Source organism: Mercurialis annua, linkage group LG7, assembly GCF_937616625.2.
Source record: "Mercurialis annua linkage group LG7, ddMerAnnu1.2, whole genome shotgun sequence".
Classification (NCBI taxonomy): Eukaryota; Viridiplantae; Streptophyta; class Magnoliopsida; order Malpighiales; family Euphorbiaceae; genus Mercurialis; species Mercurialis annua.
The window spans coordinates 33251050-33268027 of NC_065576.1; the positions used below are offsets into that span (position 1 = coordinate 33251050).

Below are 16978 nucleotides of genomic sequence, written 5' to 3' on the forward strand. Positions count from 1 at the left end.
ATTTCTCGAAATTTCTTCCGATATCGCCACCCGGCCACTAAAAACTGGACACGTGGTCCAATTAGATAATTAAATCTTTTGGGGTATTACAGAAACATCTATAAAAGAATCAATTAAAGAGCCACTGGAAGCATGTTTAGCTCTGAGTTTAAAAGGAAAAAAATAAGGTGGGTAAAATTAATAATTTGGTGCCTAATCTAGAAGGTGATACATTTTAAAAAATTAAACACAAAACTAAATTTAAATAATTTTATAAAGAAAAACAAAAGATTAAGCCTTCAAGTAAAATGTCACTTAAAGATACACTGAAACCACCTCTTACTTATTGGAAACGGTGATTTCAAGAGCTAATAATGTTCGTCCTTTGATTATGTCTGCTAACCTGAATTCTGCAGCAAAAGACGAGCTATTAAAGATTGACAAGAAAAAGAGGAATATGTTTCTAGTCAATAGTCAAAGGAAAAAATACTGTGAATGCGACCAACTAGCAGACGTAAAAGTCATGACCTTTGAGTGAGGAATGTAAGATATGTCGAGCCATCACGTCGAAACAAAGCGCTTGTTATGAGGCAACCTAACATCATTAAGTTATGTTTATCTACTAAATTTATTGCATTTTAGTTTTAGAATTTTTCACATGTTGAAAAAAAAATTGTTTAAAAAAAATTATTTGTGGTCCACAACTGGTTTTGACTGACCCTCGACTCTGGCGTTGTCATGGAAGAAAAGGTCAGCCAGCAACTCATTTTGTAAAATTTGTTGCCGTTAAAAGAAGGACAAAATTTTATTCTCCTTTCTTTCACTTTTGCTCTATGTTTTACATTGAGGACAATGCACTGCTTAAAGTGTGGGGTGGGTAAAAGCAGTCGAAAAAAAAAATTATTTGAATAATTGTTCATTTTAAGAAAAATTATTTAATAAAGTAAATTTGTAATATGTATCTCTTTAATTCAATTGTAAATTTGACCCTTTTTATTAGACAGTAGACTTGTAATTTTGAGTAAAGAGTAGTTAAAAGAAAAACTTTTCATGCACAGTTTTACTTAATTATCATGTAAGGTGCCCGTCATTTAGTAAAGCCACATTTAACTTGTTGAATCATACACTTAACCAAATTGGAGAGATTTTGAGCCAAAAAACATATATTTCATGCTTCGATTTTTGTTGAGTGATCTGATTGTAAAAACTGTTTTTTCAGAACTTGCTTCAACATGCAAATTGAGACTTTTTGATAAATTTTAGCATAAACATGATATGGGCAATTAGGACTAACCCAAAAATATTCCTTTCTTTCAACGGACATATAAAAAATTGTTGTTCCATTAGACAAACAAATTGCGAGCCTAAACCAATTTTTTTTAACACATCAATTACCACATTCCCATTTTGTTTATCCTTCTTTGATTATCATTTTAAAGTTAAAATGAGTGTCTATTTAACCATTAGTTTTTGCTTTTGAAAAGAAAATAAATTCCTCAATCGAATAAAAATTCCGAAAATAAAAAGAGAAAAAGAAAAAAAATTATATAAAAAAAGAAAAAAAAATATATATGAAATAAAAATTACAAGAGAAGAAAACAAAAATAAAATTAAAGTAAAATCATTTGCTTTGAAAAATAAAGATCGGAATAAAGTGAGTATTTCAATGTAACACAAAGCACCGAAATGGTGAAATTAAAAATAAAATAAAATGACAGTCAATTTTAACTTTAAATAAAACTTTCCCTAACCTTTTCTATCATACTCTTACTTTAATCCCATTACAACTCAATAAAAGTCCCATTGATTTGTGTTTTAATTTATCTAAATAGTTAATTTTTTTGATGTTTCAGCAAGCTTATGGTAAAACTTATTTACAATTCAGTTCAGTGAAATTCATACCCTAAACACTTGTGCGCTTGAGAGAAACATCTTGCGAGGGTAATGATTCAACTTGTTGTATGTGGTTAAACTATAAATTTTGTACATTTTTGATAATTAGTTTTAACTTGTGTTGCGAATAGTGAAATTTGTTTATTGACCTTGAAGTGTTTTGCAAGTCAATTATTTAATTTGAAAGGATGGATTGAAAATTGATGATTAGTGTATATAATAATTGCAATTTACTTTTTGAATTGATTTTGCTTGAGGATAACCAATAGTTCTTAACCGTCTTAGGAACATCGTATTCCGCTATTAACTTAGTCCAATGGTTCCATCAAATTATCATAGTTTTACTAGACCTTACTGGTGTTGGGTTTTATTGGTTCATAACGCAGCGGAATTTCAAAAATTATCTAAAAACCCAAACCAAGATCCATGTAATTCGAATTAAACAGAACAATTGCTTACTTGTATGTCGAATTCAACAGCAATGTAGGAAGGAAGGAGGTGGTTCACTTTGGTGATACCTGGCCTCGGATCAGAAACGCCTCCAAAAGAACGCGTCCTCTACGAGTATCCACACGAACAGACCTTAGCCAAAACTAGTGCTTGTGTGCTAGCACTATTGCTTCACAAGCAATTTCGAATTTTAGTGATTTAGTGAATAATGAATTTCGTGATTCTCAAACCAACTGCTTAATGAGTATTTATAGTGATAAATAACACTAGGGTTTGAGACAAATTCGAATTTCAATCTCATTGCAATTCTACAAGTTTATGTTTATCAAAAACTCCTTTTTGATAATTATCCATATATATTAATTACTATATTTATTATCTTCCAAAAATAATAAATTAAGGAAAACACTTATCCTTAAATTTCGAATTAATATATATATTTATTAATATATATATATTACGAATTATATATATATATATATATAATTAATCACTTAATCACATTGGGCTTGTACAACCCATAACTGTTTTGGGCCTGTTCTTAGTGTGCGACCCTGTAGGTTCATATAACGTTGGCAGTAGGCTCGAAATCCCTATTTCAGCCCACAAGTCATAAGTGGCCTCTAGCAAGACATTATGACTACCCAAGTTATATGAATATCGATAATCCGATTTAACCATTTACAATAATATTTTAATCCCTTTGTCTCTCGATATCCATATTGAATATAAGGCATAGTTATGTCATCCTTATAACATTCAATCATTAGTTTCTTGACTCTAAGTAGACTGAAAATGATAACTTCTTATCAATTAGCATGGCCATGCATTTTCTTCAGTCTATCTTCTTCAAGGGGCCCATAGATATCTTACTCAAATAAATGAGGGACAAATTCCTTCTCAGTCACTCACATTTCTCACATAGTTACTTTCATATCCAATGACAATCTATTCCATTATCCTGTTAAAGATAATGTAAGACTGTATCAAAATATGAAATAGCTATGTAGAAATCCATGATGATTTCAAGGTCAAAGGATTATACTAATAGAACTGTAATGAGAATTACTTATGACAGTGATCTATGTAGTATTCTCACAGTGGGTCATCCAGTGCCTTATTTCTCAAATAGCACCTATGATTTGACTTAATATCTCATATACATGATTAGTAAAACATAATCATCAGTCAACATCATACTAGTCTCAATGTTCTATTAAGACTAGGGATAGATGGTATATAATTCTTTTATTAAACCTAAGGGTTCTACTATCAAGTCACATACTCGATGACCTTAGAAAGAATTAACCATTCAAGTATTTTAATCATTAATATAAAATGATAAAAACTGCCAATCAATAAATAATAAAATGATAAAGTCAAAACATGGTCAAACATGATTGACCTAGTGCATATCACTAACAAATGGTTTGCAGGTTACATCTAAAACTTATTTTATCGATGAATAGCGAACCTATGCATGTTTCTTGCATCATGGTCTACAAGCCGATCTATTGATTCTATCCTCTTCTTTAATACTTATAATATCTCATAGTATATTATCCTCGACACCTCGTTATAAAGGACATTTATGCTCTAGCTTGTCGTTATTCGGATATGCAACGCTATCCGAGTACATCCTGCTACTCTAACCACGTTATAGCTCGATAAATCAAAACTAACTTTATTTATTCGAAACACAAATCCTATGTTTTTGTTATTGCACACATTCGTTGTTCCTTCGAGCAATGATTGCAGTTTGACCTCTAACATTTCACTTCCGGTATAGAGTTTTGGTCTAGGTATAATTAAATTAAAACATATATCTTTGACACTATTTCAAATAAAACAACTCACTATAAAATCTATGTCAAAATCTCATTTATACATTAGCAAAAATGTGCATTAGGGTGATGACGCCTCTCATCCCCAAAAAGTTGCCACAACTCAACTTTTTTTTTTTGAACATAATGCATATGATGCATGTATTCATATATGTAGTGATGCATTTTATCAATTTCGTGGAAATTATCAATGCCTATAGTGGGTCTAGGCACAATTATGCTTTCAAAATTGTTTAAACAAATAGCTTTCACAAGTTATAAACCCATAGTTTTGTAAGTCCTCCATACCTTATACTCTGTAACTAGCAAGTTCTTCCACTTCTGTAGATCCATAATTTTCCCTCATTTATTCCTTGGTGCTTCTATCAAACGGTTCTGTCAGTATCTTCACATTATTTGATACTAAATACGTAAATCTTACTATCGAGTCATATCAATAACTATCTATTTCGCACGCACAATCACATATATATTATAATACTAACTATCTATTTCGCATGCACAATCACACATATATGATAGATTTATATCCTAAACAGGAAGGCTAGAACGATAAAAAACAAAAGAATACGTGCAAAGGACAAGACTTGACTCCTATGTGCTGCAGTAGTTCCTAGGTACTAAAACTACATCATACTCAAATCACAGCAGTATCCTAGACCAACTACTTTGATACCAACTTTGTCACGACCCAAATCCATGAGTCTCGACAGGCGCTAGGGAATGGCAGTGTTAGCTCTGAAACCCGTAAAAAGCCTAAAGCCACTATAAACCTTTTCGCGATACAAACAATACACATGACAACAACATAAAGCAGAGACACAAATAAAACTTGCTTGTATATATATGTCACTGCTCTATCGATACAATACATATGAGCATATGACTTCCGTATCTCGTACGTACTAGCTCAACCATGATCATATGGAAAAGCTGGTATGATACAACCAGACAAACACATGTGCAACTGGCACAATGTCAAAAACATTGTAAACGCAGCATATTAAAACATATATACACAGACAGCAGGTACCATAAAAACCATAACTAAACTACTGCTATCATAGGCCACGACTAGTCTACCATAGACAACTGCAACTCTAGTGGAAAGGCATACACTGTATATGCCAAGAGGAGACTTTCAGAAACAAGGATGGAACCTTGACCACTTCGTATACAGTAAGACTGAAAGAAAACACTATTAGGTGATTAGACAATACTGAGTAAGATTACACATTACTATTGGTGTTATATAAACTAACATCGCATTTAGAAAAAACATGTATATGAACATATGCTATATTCTAAGTATTAGGCCCGATCGAAACCCTAATCCTGAATATAACCTGGACTATGTGCTTTTCTAATAGTAACGAACGATATTAACTTTCTTAATTCCTTATGGTAAGGTCTTGAGATAGTTCAACCGAGTTAACCTATACCATATGATACAGTCCTGAGATAATTCGACCGAGTTAAGCTTCTACCACTTTTTATAACCAAACAATCAATTAATATGAGTCCCGAGATAGTTCGACCGAGTTCAACTAACTAGACACAGGTCCCGAGATAGTTTCGCCGAGTTTACCCTCGTGTCTAATATAACGAGTTAGTCTATACTGATATCTAAGACTTACCCAACACCGGTGATCACACAGTCCTATTGACGCCCAATAGTAGCTCGTTCCCTCATATCGTACACTGGTTTTTCATACTTATAATTAATTGATAAAACAATCAATATATAATAAAGTCATACTAAATGCAATGCATTCGATAATAGTACTTATAATATATTAAATAGCTTGATACACAAAAGTAAAGTGTAACTCACAATGACTGCTATCCAAATCACAAAAATTCTAAACGTCGTTCGATTTCCTTGGCCACTCGAATATATCAGTCTAATAATTCGTAGGTTGATCTCTTCGATAAATAATCTTGTCGTCCGGGCTAGTTCTTCGGATCCTTTGTTTTGATATAATGTCAGAATACGTTTAATCCATAAACGCTAGTCCTAACGACAAAACCCTACGTCTAAGACTAGATCGATACCATGTTTTCATTCCATACCGAAACATGGAAACCCTAACTCATAAGTTTGATGTTTGTTTAACAACTCAAACAATCAGTAATCCTCTTTGTCAAATCGGAAAGTCCTCAACTAACTTTTGAAGTCCGTTTAATCAAGAATCGAGTAAACTACACAAACGAAACTAAAACGTCCAATTACCGACATATCGACATTGCTGCGCGTCAGCACAATTGAGACTGTGTGTCCGCACAGTCTGGACTGCGTGTTCGCATAGCTCTTGGCAGTGTGTTCACATAGTCACGGCCACGGGGACCGTTTTCCTGGGCTATCCCGTTGTGGTTCCGACCTAAAAATGCTCTAAATTTGATATACAATTGATACCCAACTCAAAACAATAATCAAACGTCCTAAAATCCATAACAGACTCTTTTTTATCGCGCTAAACCCTAACCAAAACAGACTCTTCAAAGCCAAAACACAACCCAAAAACGCAGTCCTTACCTTGCTTCCTAGCACTAGGACGACAGAGGGTCAAATTCTTAAAATAACAACGCGAGAATCGCTCTCCGAACGAGCAAACTTTAGCCATCGCATTATTTCTTAAACATTTGATAAAATTTTGCTCCTGGATTGTTATGTTTTGAATTCATAACACATAATATATATAATTTGTTCAAATTCTTTCTTTAGTTCCTCATTTCCTTCACTTATTCAATTAATCACTTTAATTCAAACTCTTACATTATTCTAAACTAAATGAATAATACTACTCCGAGATTTTATATAATATTTTCCGTTAATTTCTTATAAATTAATCTTGGACGTATCACTTAAATTTCCATTTGGAGACGTAAACTCACTTTATAATATTTTTCTTTTACTTTCCCTTTAATCTCATTATTTCTTATCTCATTGGGTGCCGATTGTAGACACCTATTTTCCGGACAGGTAAAAAGTCATAAGGGATTAAAGCATCCAATGATGATTTTCAGAGAAATATACCCGGGTGATGAGCTATCAATTTGCTTATTTGAATCTAAGCGAACGAAATCTGCGCATAGCTGTAAATTTGGAGGATCAAAACGTATTTAGCCGCAAATAGTCTATAAGAATCCAAAGATATTGTAGTCTAAGTCTAGAAATTGGACTAATTACAATATCTTAGAAGTTTATGGATCAATTTGCAAGTTTGCGGATTAAAATTGACCATAACCAAATCTATAGGGTTCCAAGAGTCGTTTTTAATACTTTCGGCCACCAAAATTGACTTTTAGGCGTGTTTTTCGTAGCCATCAAGTCTTAATACGGGATTTTCTTCTTTACAGTAGTTTTCACTAATGCAAACACATTAATTACTTATCTTAAACACATTAACTAAAACTATAAAAGGGCATAAAAATAATCCGACAAAACCCTAACCCTACATAACCCTAAATCTAATTAACCTCTATAAATAATACTGTCAGCTCACTGAGTCGGAGGTCGGACCAGAAACACACAAATCCAAGAAGCTAGAATTCGACCTCCCCTCTAAAATCCATAGCCTAATATTTACACACACACCACACATAAATCGCAATTCAGTCTAGTCCCAAAAACACCTAACTACGCTTGGATTCTTCAAGAACGCAGCCTGTAAAGATTCAAAGCTGGTTCCACATTCAAAGCTAGGATGCATGTTTAGCTCATTGTTGATTTTTGCCATAAAAATTGTCATTCTATACCTAATAATTTGATTTTCAAATTGCCATGAAATCATTTATAGGCATTGTTAATTTGCGGTAATTAATCACGTTTATGCTTAAATCCAAACTCAATTGATTAAAGCCCTTAGAATGCTTGTTTCTAGGTTTTTTTAGTGTTTTTTTCCGAACAAAGGATCACTTTACCCCCTGAACTTGGCACAAAGTATCAAAAACGTCCAAATTAGCAAAACAATATCATTTTTACCCCGAACTTGTCAAATTTGGTACAAAAAATCCCCTTCCCACTCTCACCTAGGAGTGAGACACACTCTCTAATTTTAATGGTGGTTTTTTTTTCTATGTGGTTTTTAATGGTAAAAGGTTTAAAATAATCCTAATTCTTTTAACATTTTATAAATTAGTCCATAATAATTAAAAAAAACAATTTATTTTTAAAACCTTATATATCAAAATTATATTAATTAAAAACATAAAAGACCTTTTTGTACTTTTTATAAAAAAAGTCAATTTTTTTTAAAATTCAGATGAGCAGCTGCTGGAAATCTTTTCCAGCAGCTGCTCATCAGCAAAGACAAATTGGGTTCGTCTCTCAACTAAGAGACGAATTCAGTTCGTCTCTTCTCTGAGAGACGACTCAGATTTCGTCTCTCAGATGTGAGACGAGATTTGTTCGTCTCTCATCTGAGAGACGAGATTTGTTTGTCTCTCATCTGAGAGGCGAACTGAGTTCGTCCCTCAGATGAGAGACGGCTCAAATCTCGTCTCAGTCAAATGGGTTCGGGCGGTGGTGTTTTGGGCGGTTATTGATGAGTTCTGACGGTGGTTGATGAGTTTTTGATGGTGGTTGATGGAGGTGGAGGGATAGTGGTGATGGAGGTAGAAGAAGATGGGTTTTAGATTAATTAGATTAAATATTTAATTAAATTAAGTTAATTAGGGTTAGTTATTTTAAATTTAGAATCTCACTCTCCTATTAAGTGACAAATCAGCATAGGGGTGCATTGAACCGGTTTTGCCAAGTTCAGGGTAAAAGTGATACGGTTTTGCTAATTTGGACGTTTTTGATACTTTGCGCCAAGTTCGTGGTGTAAAGTGATCTTTCGCTCGTTTTTTTTGCCATGAAAAATACTTAAAAATAGTTGCTGGAAATCTATAACTTTTTGTTTAAATCAGCTTTAAGCACTCTATAAATGCCATATTTGAATTCCTTGTTCAATTAATGCGGTTTTAACTATTTTTGCACGAAAAACGGAGCTAAAACGAGTGAGAATAGACCAAAGAAACGAAACTCCGGAACTGTTGCTGTCCTTGTAACCGGCGCCGCCGCTCCATTTTGCCAGCGACAGCAGTCACACCCGCGCCGTGTTCTTCGTTCATCAGCTTTCCAAATTTGCTCCCAGATCTTCCCAGATTCAATCCAAACTTCCAGACGCGTTTTCGGACTCATACAGATTCCTATTCAGGCCCGGTTTGAACCCAAACATTGAGAATTAAGTGTATTTACTATTCTGCAATATAATGGGCCAGACCCGATGTAAAACGGACTCATAAGTCCAATAATGTAATATAGTGTATAAACCGGGCCAACGAGACCGAGGCCCAGCAAACCTGCAACTTCCAGAGCCGATTCCGGGCATACCCAAACTCGGAATCAACCCTGGATCAAACCAATAAAACCGGATTGACGAGATGTACAACTCTTGTGATTGTTGGCAAATAATCGCAAGTGTACGATATCGCGCAAGTAATATAACTTGGAAGACCAAGTATCGATCCCACAAGGAACAATGAACTAAACAACTAATTTCTAATATTCTTTTAATTGGCTAGTAGGAAAATAAATGGATTTGTGTGAACTAATTATAATCTAAAGTGAATTAACTCAAGTAATTAGACTAAAAATCTGAATTTAAACAAATAAATCGAAGTTTAAACAATAATGGTAAAAAGCTCAAGAATTGATAATTCCAAATAAACTAGTAGAAGAATGGATCAAAATTTATCTAGTGATTTTATTGTGAATCGAGCTATTCTAATGCACCGAATCCCGCTCTCTCAAGCCTCAAAGATTCAAATAAAATCACAACCTAATTAACTAATCAATTATTAACTTGCTCTCACAATATTAAAACTGAATTAAATAACTAAATTGTAATTATGAAGCAAACTCAACGACTACCTAAATTCCAACCCGCTCTCACGGTGTTTTCCTCTAAGTTTTTAATTACCTATGTCTATTTAATTAACAATCTCTCAATTAGTTAATTAAACACAAAATCATGAACTAAGTGATCAAATTAATTCAAGCATTAATCTTAGTAATTAAAACACAATTTTATTCACTTAATAAATCCTAATCCAATTCGAAAACTAGTCTAAGTGTTCATATCAATCCCCGAACAAAGGATTTAGTTACACATGCTTAAGCTTAAATTAAACAAAGAAGAAGATGAAGAATTAAACATAATTAGAACAATAAATACCGGAGTTGTCAATTTCGGAAGAATCGTCTAGATTAAACTTGAAATCTTCACAATCGTTCTTTGCAGAAACTAATAATAAACTACTTATAAACTGCTGAGAAATAGAAGCTAAAACGCTATTTTAGGAGAATGAAAATAAAACTAAAATAGTCTAAATTATTCTACGTCTTAAATTGAGTCTAGTACAAGGTCTTTATATAGTAGGAGAAGTTCCGGAGTCTTCTAATTCGTATTACAAATCAATTTGTAATAGGAATTGTAATTGTATTTGGAGAAGGAATTTCACTCCAAATCAAATCCTGAAGCATGCGTGTTTTACTCTTGTCCCGTTCGGGAAGCCCTTGGTTCCGTTCGTGACATGCCTAATTTTCTTCTTTCCCGAACGGAACAAACCATTCACGTTCGAAAAACTTGTTGGCCGAAAGCTTTTGATATCAGATTCCTTCTTGAGTCCCGAACGGGACAAGGCTTTTCCGTTCGGGACTCATGCTCACTCTGCATGTTTTCCGTTCGGGACTCATCTTTTTCGAACGGAACAATCCTTTTTTCCTTAATCTCGTTCGTGAACTTCAATTCCTTCGTCCGCAAGCTACGCTTTTTACTCGTACACGCAATCCACCATAATTTTGCCCCAAATAGTCGATTTTCACCTAATTTCCACTGAAACACTAACAAACACTATTAAACGTAAAAACGCCAAATAATGTATAAAAACAATACTACACATAATGAAAATCGACTAAAATCGACCCTAAATATAGGAGTAAAATACTCCTATCAGTGATCTGCCGAGAACTTATTCTAACCACACCGATGGTAAAACCCGCGCGAGTGACAGACACTAAAAAAGTCAACGAGGTTTAAAAGTACCTCTAATCTTACATGTATATCAACTGTACATGGGCCCGTTTGAAATGTTTACCGCTTTTCAAAACCATACCAAATCAAATATTAAGCGGTTAAAGAACTAATCACATAAAATTAGTTAAATAATGCAATTCCAGCCAGACACTTAAACATCTTAGGACTAATACGAAAAAACAGTAACAGTTGTATAGGTTTTTCAAGATCGCCTAATAAAATGAATCAATCAAACGCTTACATCCGGTTTAAGCTTTTTGCATGTAAAATACTCAGACCAGCCAGACTTATGATACATACTAGAAACCTCTAAGGTTAGATGTATGTTTAGGAGTACGTGCTACTTGCCTCAAATGGCAGTCCAGATCGAGTCATATGCGGGTCAAACCTGTTTACACGCTTTCATACTTGTTTATTTACAGCTTTCATATCCCATGAACTACATATACTGTTGAGATGAGATTAAAACTAGTATGTCTAGTAAATAAAGCCGGTTATAGATAAGCCAAGCATAAGAGTCTCGGGGAGGTCCAAGAACCCTAGTCTTTAATCTGATGCACGGTAATACTACCCATAAGCGAGTAAGGTTACCTAGTCGATTAAAAGGCATTTCCTAGTTGAACTAGGTGTAGACTCCATTTTTCAAACCATTTCCAAATCGAGAATTCAGCCATAAGCCTTGGGCGAGCGGCCCCCGAACCCTGCTCCGCTCACACCGATATCTAAATTTGTTCAGATAAATCGATAATCATAAACGTCCTACTCGGATAATATATATTCTTTTAATACAATTAATTCTATATTTTTGCAATTCGGTCCCTCCTTATAAGACATGTAGCGCACTACGACACTTGAACTTTCGGGGTATTATAGGTTTGTACCAACAATGGCCCGACAAAATATTGTGGCGGTCTAACTAGCGGTCGTCTTGTTGGATAACGTGAGAGTCCATATGTGTGAGGTGCAGTTACACCGCTTCCTGTAGCCAAGCTACTACTAACTTTAATGGTTGTTGGTGGAATCAAACTGTTGTCATTTAATGGTGTTACAACAGTGAGTCTTCAATCCATCCCGACAAACCCTTTAAAAATAACCCTTATCCCTTTGCTAGTTTTTGTAGTTTTAGTGATCAAGAAAAAGAAAAGATCCCCTAAAGGCCAAGTGATAAGTCACCAAACGCCGAGATTGATTTGCTCCAACCTAAGAACTTGAAAACAGAGAACGATGGTCAGAAAAAACGCTAGAAGGAAGGTTATGGACATTCATTTCGACGATCAAGTAATTATATTTGGTAAAAGAAAGAAGAGAGAAAACAAAGGTAAGTGTAAAATGAGATAAAAAAGAAGAAGAAGAGAGTATCTTACGATTTAGAGATAAGGTGGTTTATATACGTACCTCACGTACCCTTAAACCTTCTTCTTTTATGGTCCCCGGAGCTAATGTGACGGTAGTGAAGTTAGTTGTTTTGGTTCGGGATACAGTTACTTGTAACCTAATTTAGGAATGGTCTAAGTCGTCCTTGATTTTCCTTCTAGCCTATGGACCGAACTGAGTAATTTTTTAGGGTTAGTCATATTTGTATTTTTAAAAGTTGCTTTGCCCCTATTAAATTATATTATATTATTACTCTCATAAATTTATAGCCAAATTACTATTTTGTCATAAATTTTGAAATATAACTATTCCCTTCGGGTTTTAGTCATATTAACGTAAAATTAAAGGGTACATAGTAATTATTTAAACTTGATGGGAAAAACAGCAGTTCGAATGTAAACTCATGGAGTTAACAGTAATTATTCCTTAAACAAAAAATAAAAAGAAAACAAAAATTCCTACTATTCCCAAATTCATTTATAGTGAATGTGTCAGTTGAGAGCTTTTAACTTTTAAGTTTTCATTATCAGTCTCCAATGTCTATATATCCTCTGCTTGATCGGTCCCGCTTTGCATAATCACATTCTCCAAACCCAAATGCCAAAATGCCCAATAACTGCCTCCATTTCCTCTTCTTCTCCGCCATCACCACCACCGTCTTATTCTGCAAGGCCAGTAGCATCGGCGTCAACTGGGGGACTACGGCGTCGCATCCACTTCCGCCGCCGAAGGTAGTAGAGCTTTTGAAATCAAACAACATCTCAAAAGTGAAGCTGTTTGATGCTGACCCACTTGTTCTTGAAGCTCTGTCCGGGTCTAAGATTGGTGTCACTGTCGGCATTCCTAACTCCATGCTTAGAACCTTGAACACTTCCAAGAAAGCTGCTGTCAGTTGGGTTCACGACAATGTCACTCGATACTTCAGTATTGGGAGTAACTCTGGAGTTCGTATTCAGTAAGTTCTTGGTTTTTATGTGTTTATATTAAGTGGGTCTTTGATAAATTTATATATTATTTGTTAAATTAATCACTTTGTAAGATACTAAGTTCATTATGTTTCTTGTTAATTAGTTTAATTCGAATGACCCAATAATATTTTCTATAGCTTCTTTTTAGGGTGAGGTTGAATGGGTCTATTAACTTAGCAAACTTTGTAGCATCTGATTAAGAATAACACATGATTTATATTAACTTACCCACATTTCCTGCATTGCTTAGAAATTAGAATGTATTGTATTTGCAATCTATGTAGCACAGGCACTTCGGACATTTGGCGTTTTCGACACGGAACTTCAATTTAATTGGAAACCTTAAAATTAACACGTATCCAAGTGTCCCGTATCCTCTGTGCTACCTAGTTTGCAATTATGTAGCCTTTTGTTTCCTTATTAGATATCGAAAAACTGCGATCTTTATTTAGAAAGGCATATATTCAGCATAATATTGCATGAATTCTGTATTGAAGTTTCAATTTAGATAGTGAAATTGAAAGCTTTTGTGGAAAAAAAGTCCGGTTAAGCTTCCCATAGCTCACTAAATTTCTTAAACTTATACATTGATGTTAAAAAGAACCAAAACTAACTTATTTATTTCATTTGAAGATCATGGCTATGCAATCATTTTAAAAGGATTCTTCTATGTGTGGTTGAGCTTTGCATATCTACTCCACCTTTGTTATGGTTTTTGCTGGGTTCACATTAATCATTATGTAACATGTTTCATAATTGGTCCTGTAAGCGTGCCTGAGCTCGCTCGACAACTTGTTTCTTTTCTGATATGGATGATGTATTTTGCTTGAACATGCTTGGAAACTGTGTAATCCAAGTCTAGTTTTTACCATTTTCTTCTGTTGTGTTGTTTAGTGTCAGGAGGTTTTTGTTCAAAATAGTAGTGAAAGCAAGAGTTCAGGTTTAAGAACTAGTGCAAATGGTAGAGCTTTAAAACTACAATAGAAAATAACTCGCACTACAAGCATTTTGTGGGTTGAATGCAAAAATTGTTGTTGATTAAATTACAAGAAAATTTAGAAGTCCATAATGAAAATGTGGTTATGATTCACTGATGAGTATGTGAATGAAGTTGGGACTTCCCTTCCAGCCCATGTATGTGCATAAGATCTGATGTTTTATAGGAAACTTTTTGTTCTAATTCAGGGGTAGTACAGTGGTTTATTTTTATGGAGAAACAAGATATTTTAATAGTTAGCATGCATCATACATGATGTTGCAAATCAATATGCTTCCTTCTATTTCTTAAATGTTTTTTATTACTTAATATACCTTGTGGTATTGAAATAATTAAACTCTATTATCAACTGAATGAACATCAAAAAATAGAGTAATCTGCATCGGTGACACAGATCCTTGCTGCATTGCATCCGATGTTTCTGTTCTGTATTAACTCAACCAGTGTCGTCATATATGTTACTGTGCCTCACAGCTTAGGACCTATAACACGGAAACAAAAATGAAAAATAAAGAAACAGAAAATGACAAAATATCATGTTTTTTTGTTAAATAAGAATAGGTTGTAAATATAGAGTTTTGGAGATTACGGAGACGAAATGCCGAAATGCAAGTCTGAAGAAGTTTCCATTCAGCATTAGCTTAGGACATAAGTTATGGTAATCAGGTTCAAAAATGGGGACAAATTATAATCTCTAGGCTGATGTTTCTTTTACAAATGCTTTCATTTTTGTTATTAATATTTGTTTATTTATTTATGCAGCATTTAGCTGGTATGGTAAGCTAAGAATTGCTAGAGATTTAACTGTCTAGACCATCATAAAAGCAATACAGCTGCTGTAGTAGTTGTCTGTGACTCTGTTAATTGATTTCAATCTACTTTGAACTGGACCATTTCATAGGTATGTTGCTGTTGGAGATGAGCCGTTTCACCAAAGTTATGGTGAGCAGTTCCATCCCTTTGTCATTGGCGCCGCAATCAACATCCAAACAGCTTTAGCGAAAGCAAACTTGGCCGGTCAAGTTAAAGTTGTGGTTCCATGCAGTTTTGATGCCTTCCTATCAGAATCCAGCCTTCCCTCCGAAGGCCACTTCAGGCCTGACGTTAATAAAACCATGATTGATCTCCTCACATTTCTCAGAAAGTACAACTCGCCTTTCTTCGTGACCATTTCCCCGTTTATTACTTTCTATCAAAACAAGAACATTTCTCTTGATTTTTCTCTTTTCAAAGAACATGCACGTCCACAAAATGATGGCCATAGAACTTACAAAAACAGCTTCGACTTAAACTATGATATTCTGGCTAATGCATTATCAACTGTTGGATTTCCTGATACGGATATAATTATTTCGAAGATTGGGTGGCCTACGGATGGAGCAGCCAATGCCACTTCAGCCATAGCAGAAACCTTTGTCAAAAGCCTGATGGACCATCTTCACAGTAAATCAGGAACTCCGCTGAGACCTCGGAATCCACCGGCAGAGACGTACATATTTAGCCTTTTAGATGAGGATCAGAGGAGCATAGCCATAGGAAATTTTGAGAGACACTGGGGATTATTTACTTTCGATGGACAAGCCAAATACCATCTTGATTTTGGAGTGGGTTCAAAGATCAGGAACCTCATGAATGCCCAAAATGTTGAATATCTTCCTTCCAGGTGGTGTGTTGTAAACAATAACCTAGACTTGTCCAATGCAACTGCAAGCGCAATGGATGCCTGCTCAGTTGCTGATTGCACCGCGCTCTCGCCTGGTGGATCCTGTTTCAATATCAGCTGGCCTGGAAATATATCTTACGCGTTTAATAGCTATTATCAACAGCACGACCAAAGAAAAGAGAGCTGTGATTTTGGAGGATTGGGATTGATAACGACCGTTAATCCATCAGTTGGAAGGTGTAGATTTTCTATTGAAATTAAAGCTTCCGATGCAGGGTTCTTACTCGGGACCAATCAGTTACAATGGATGGTATTGTTAATGGTAAATGCATACTTCTTACTGAATTTCACTTATTAGGTACATATTTCAGCCTTATGGTTTGCTTCTCTTCGTTCGGCTCGTCTGCAGTAGTGCATTCAAATTCTTTTCTGAGCATGAGCTTCTTAGTTTGTTTGGATGAAGAATGTCAAAATTTTGTAACTTTTGGCAGCTTTTAGCTATTCTACTAGTTGTAATATAACATGAGAAGATGAGCTAATTCATTTCTCTAAAGAGGCTACTAACATAGGCTCGTTTCTTTGGTTGTACTTGTCATCATCATGTGAAATTAAACTGCCATGTAGGGTGTGCATTTTGTGCAACTGTAACTGTACCAAATTGAATTTATATTGGATTTAAAATGTTTCAAATCGAACTCAAAAGAACTGCTTTTTCAGTTGGTTCA

At 34.6% G+C, this 16978-nt stretch overlaps 1 protein-coding gene across 1 annotated transcript; it reads left to right on the forward strand.

Moving 5' to 3' along the window:
• The first annotated feature begins 13113 nt into the window (after positions 1-13113).
• On the forward strand, positions 13114-16978 carry LOC126657686 (glucan endo-1,3-beta-glucosidase 9). The gene is made up of 2 exons (XM_050352421.2): positions 13114-13580; positions 15492-16978. The coding sequence occupies exons 1-2, from the start codon at positions 13231-13233 to the stop codon at positions 16609-16611; spliced, it is 1470 nt and encodes a 489-aa protein (XP_050208378.1). The 5' UTR covers positions 13114-13230; the 3' UTR covers positions 16612-16978.

Bases quoted from the DNA above. Each gene is read 5' to 3' on its own strand.
- LOC126657686 (XM_050352421.2), top strand. From the start codon at position 13,231: ATGCCCAATAACTGCCTCCATTTCCTCTTCTTCTCCGCCATCACCACC. The intron at 13,581-15,491 runs GTAAGTTCTTGG...ACCATTTCATAG, and splicing joins AACTCTGGAGTTCGTATTCA to GTATGTTGCTGTTGGAGATG.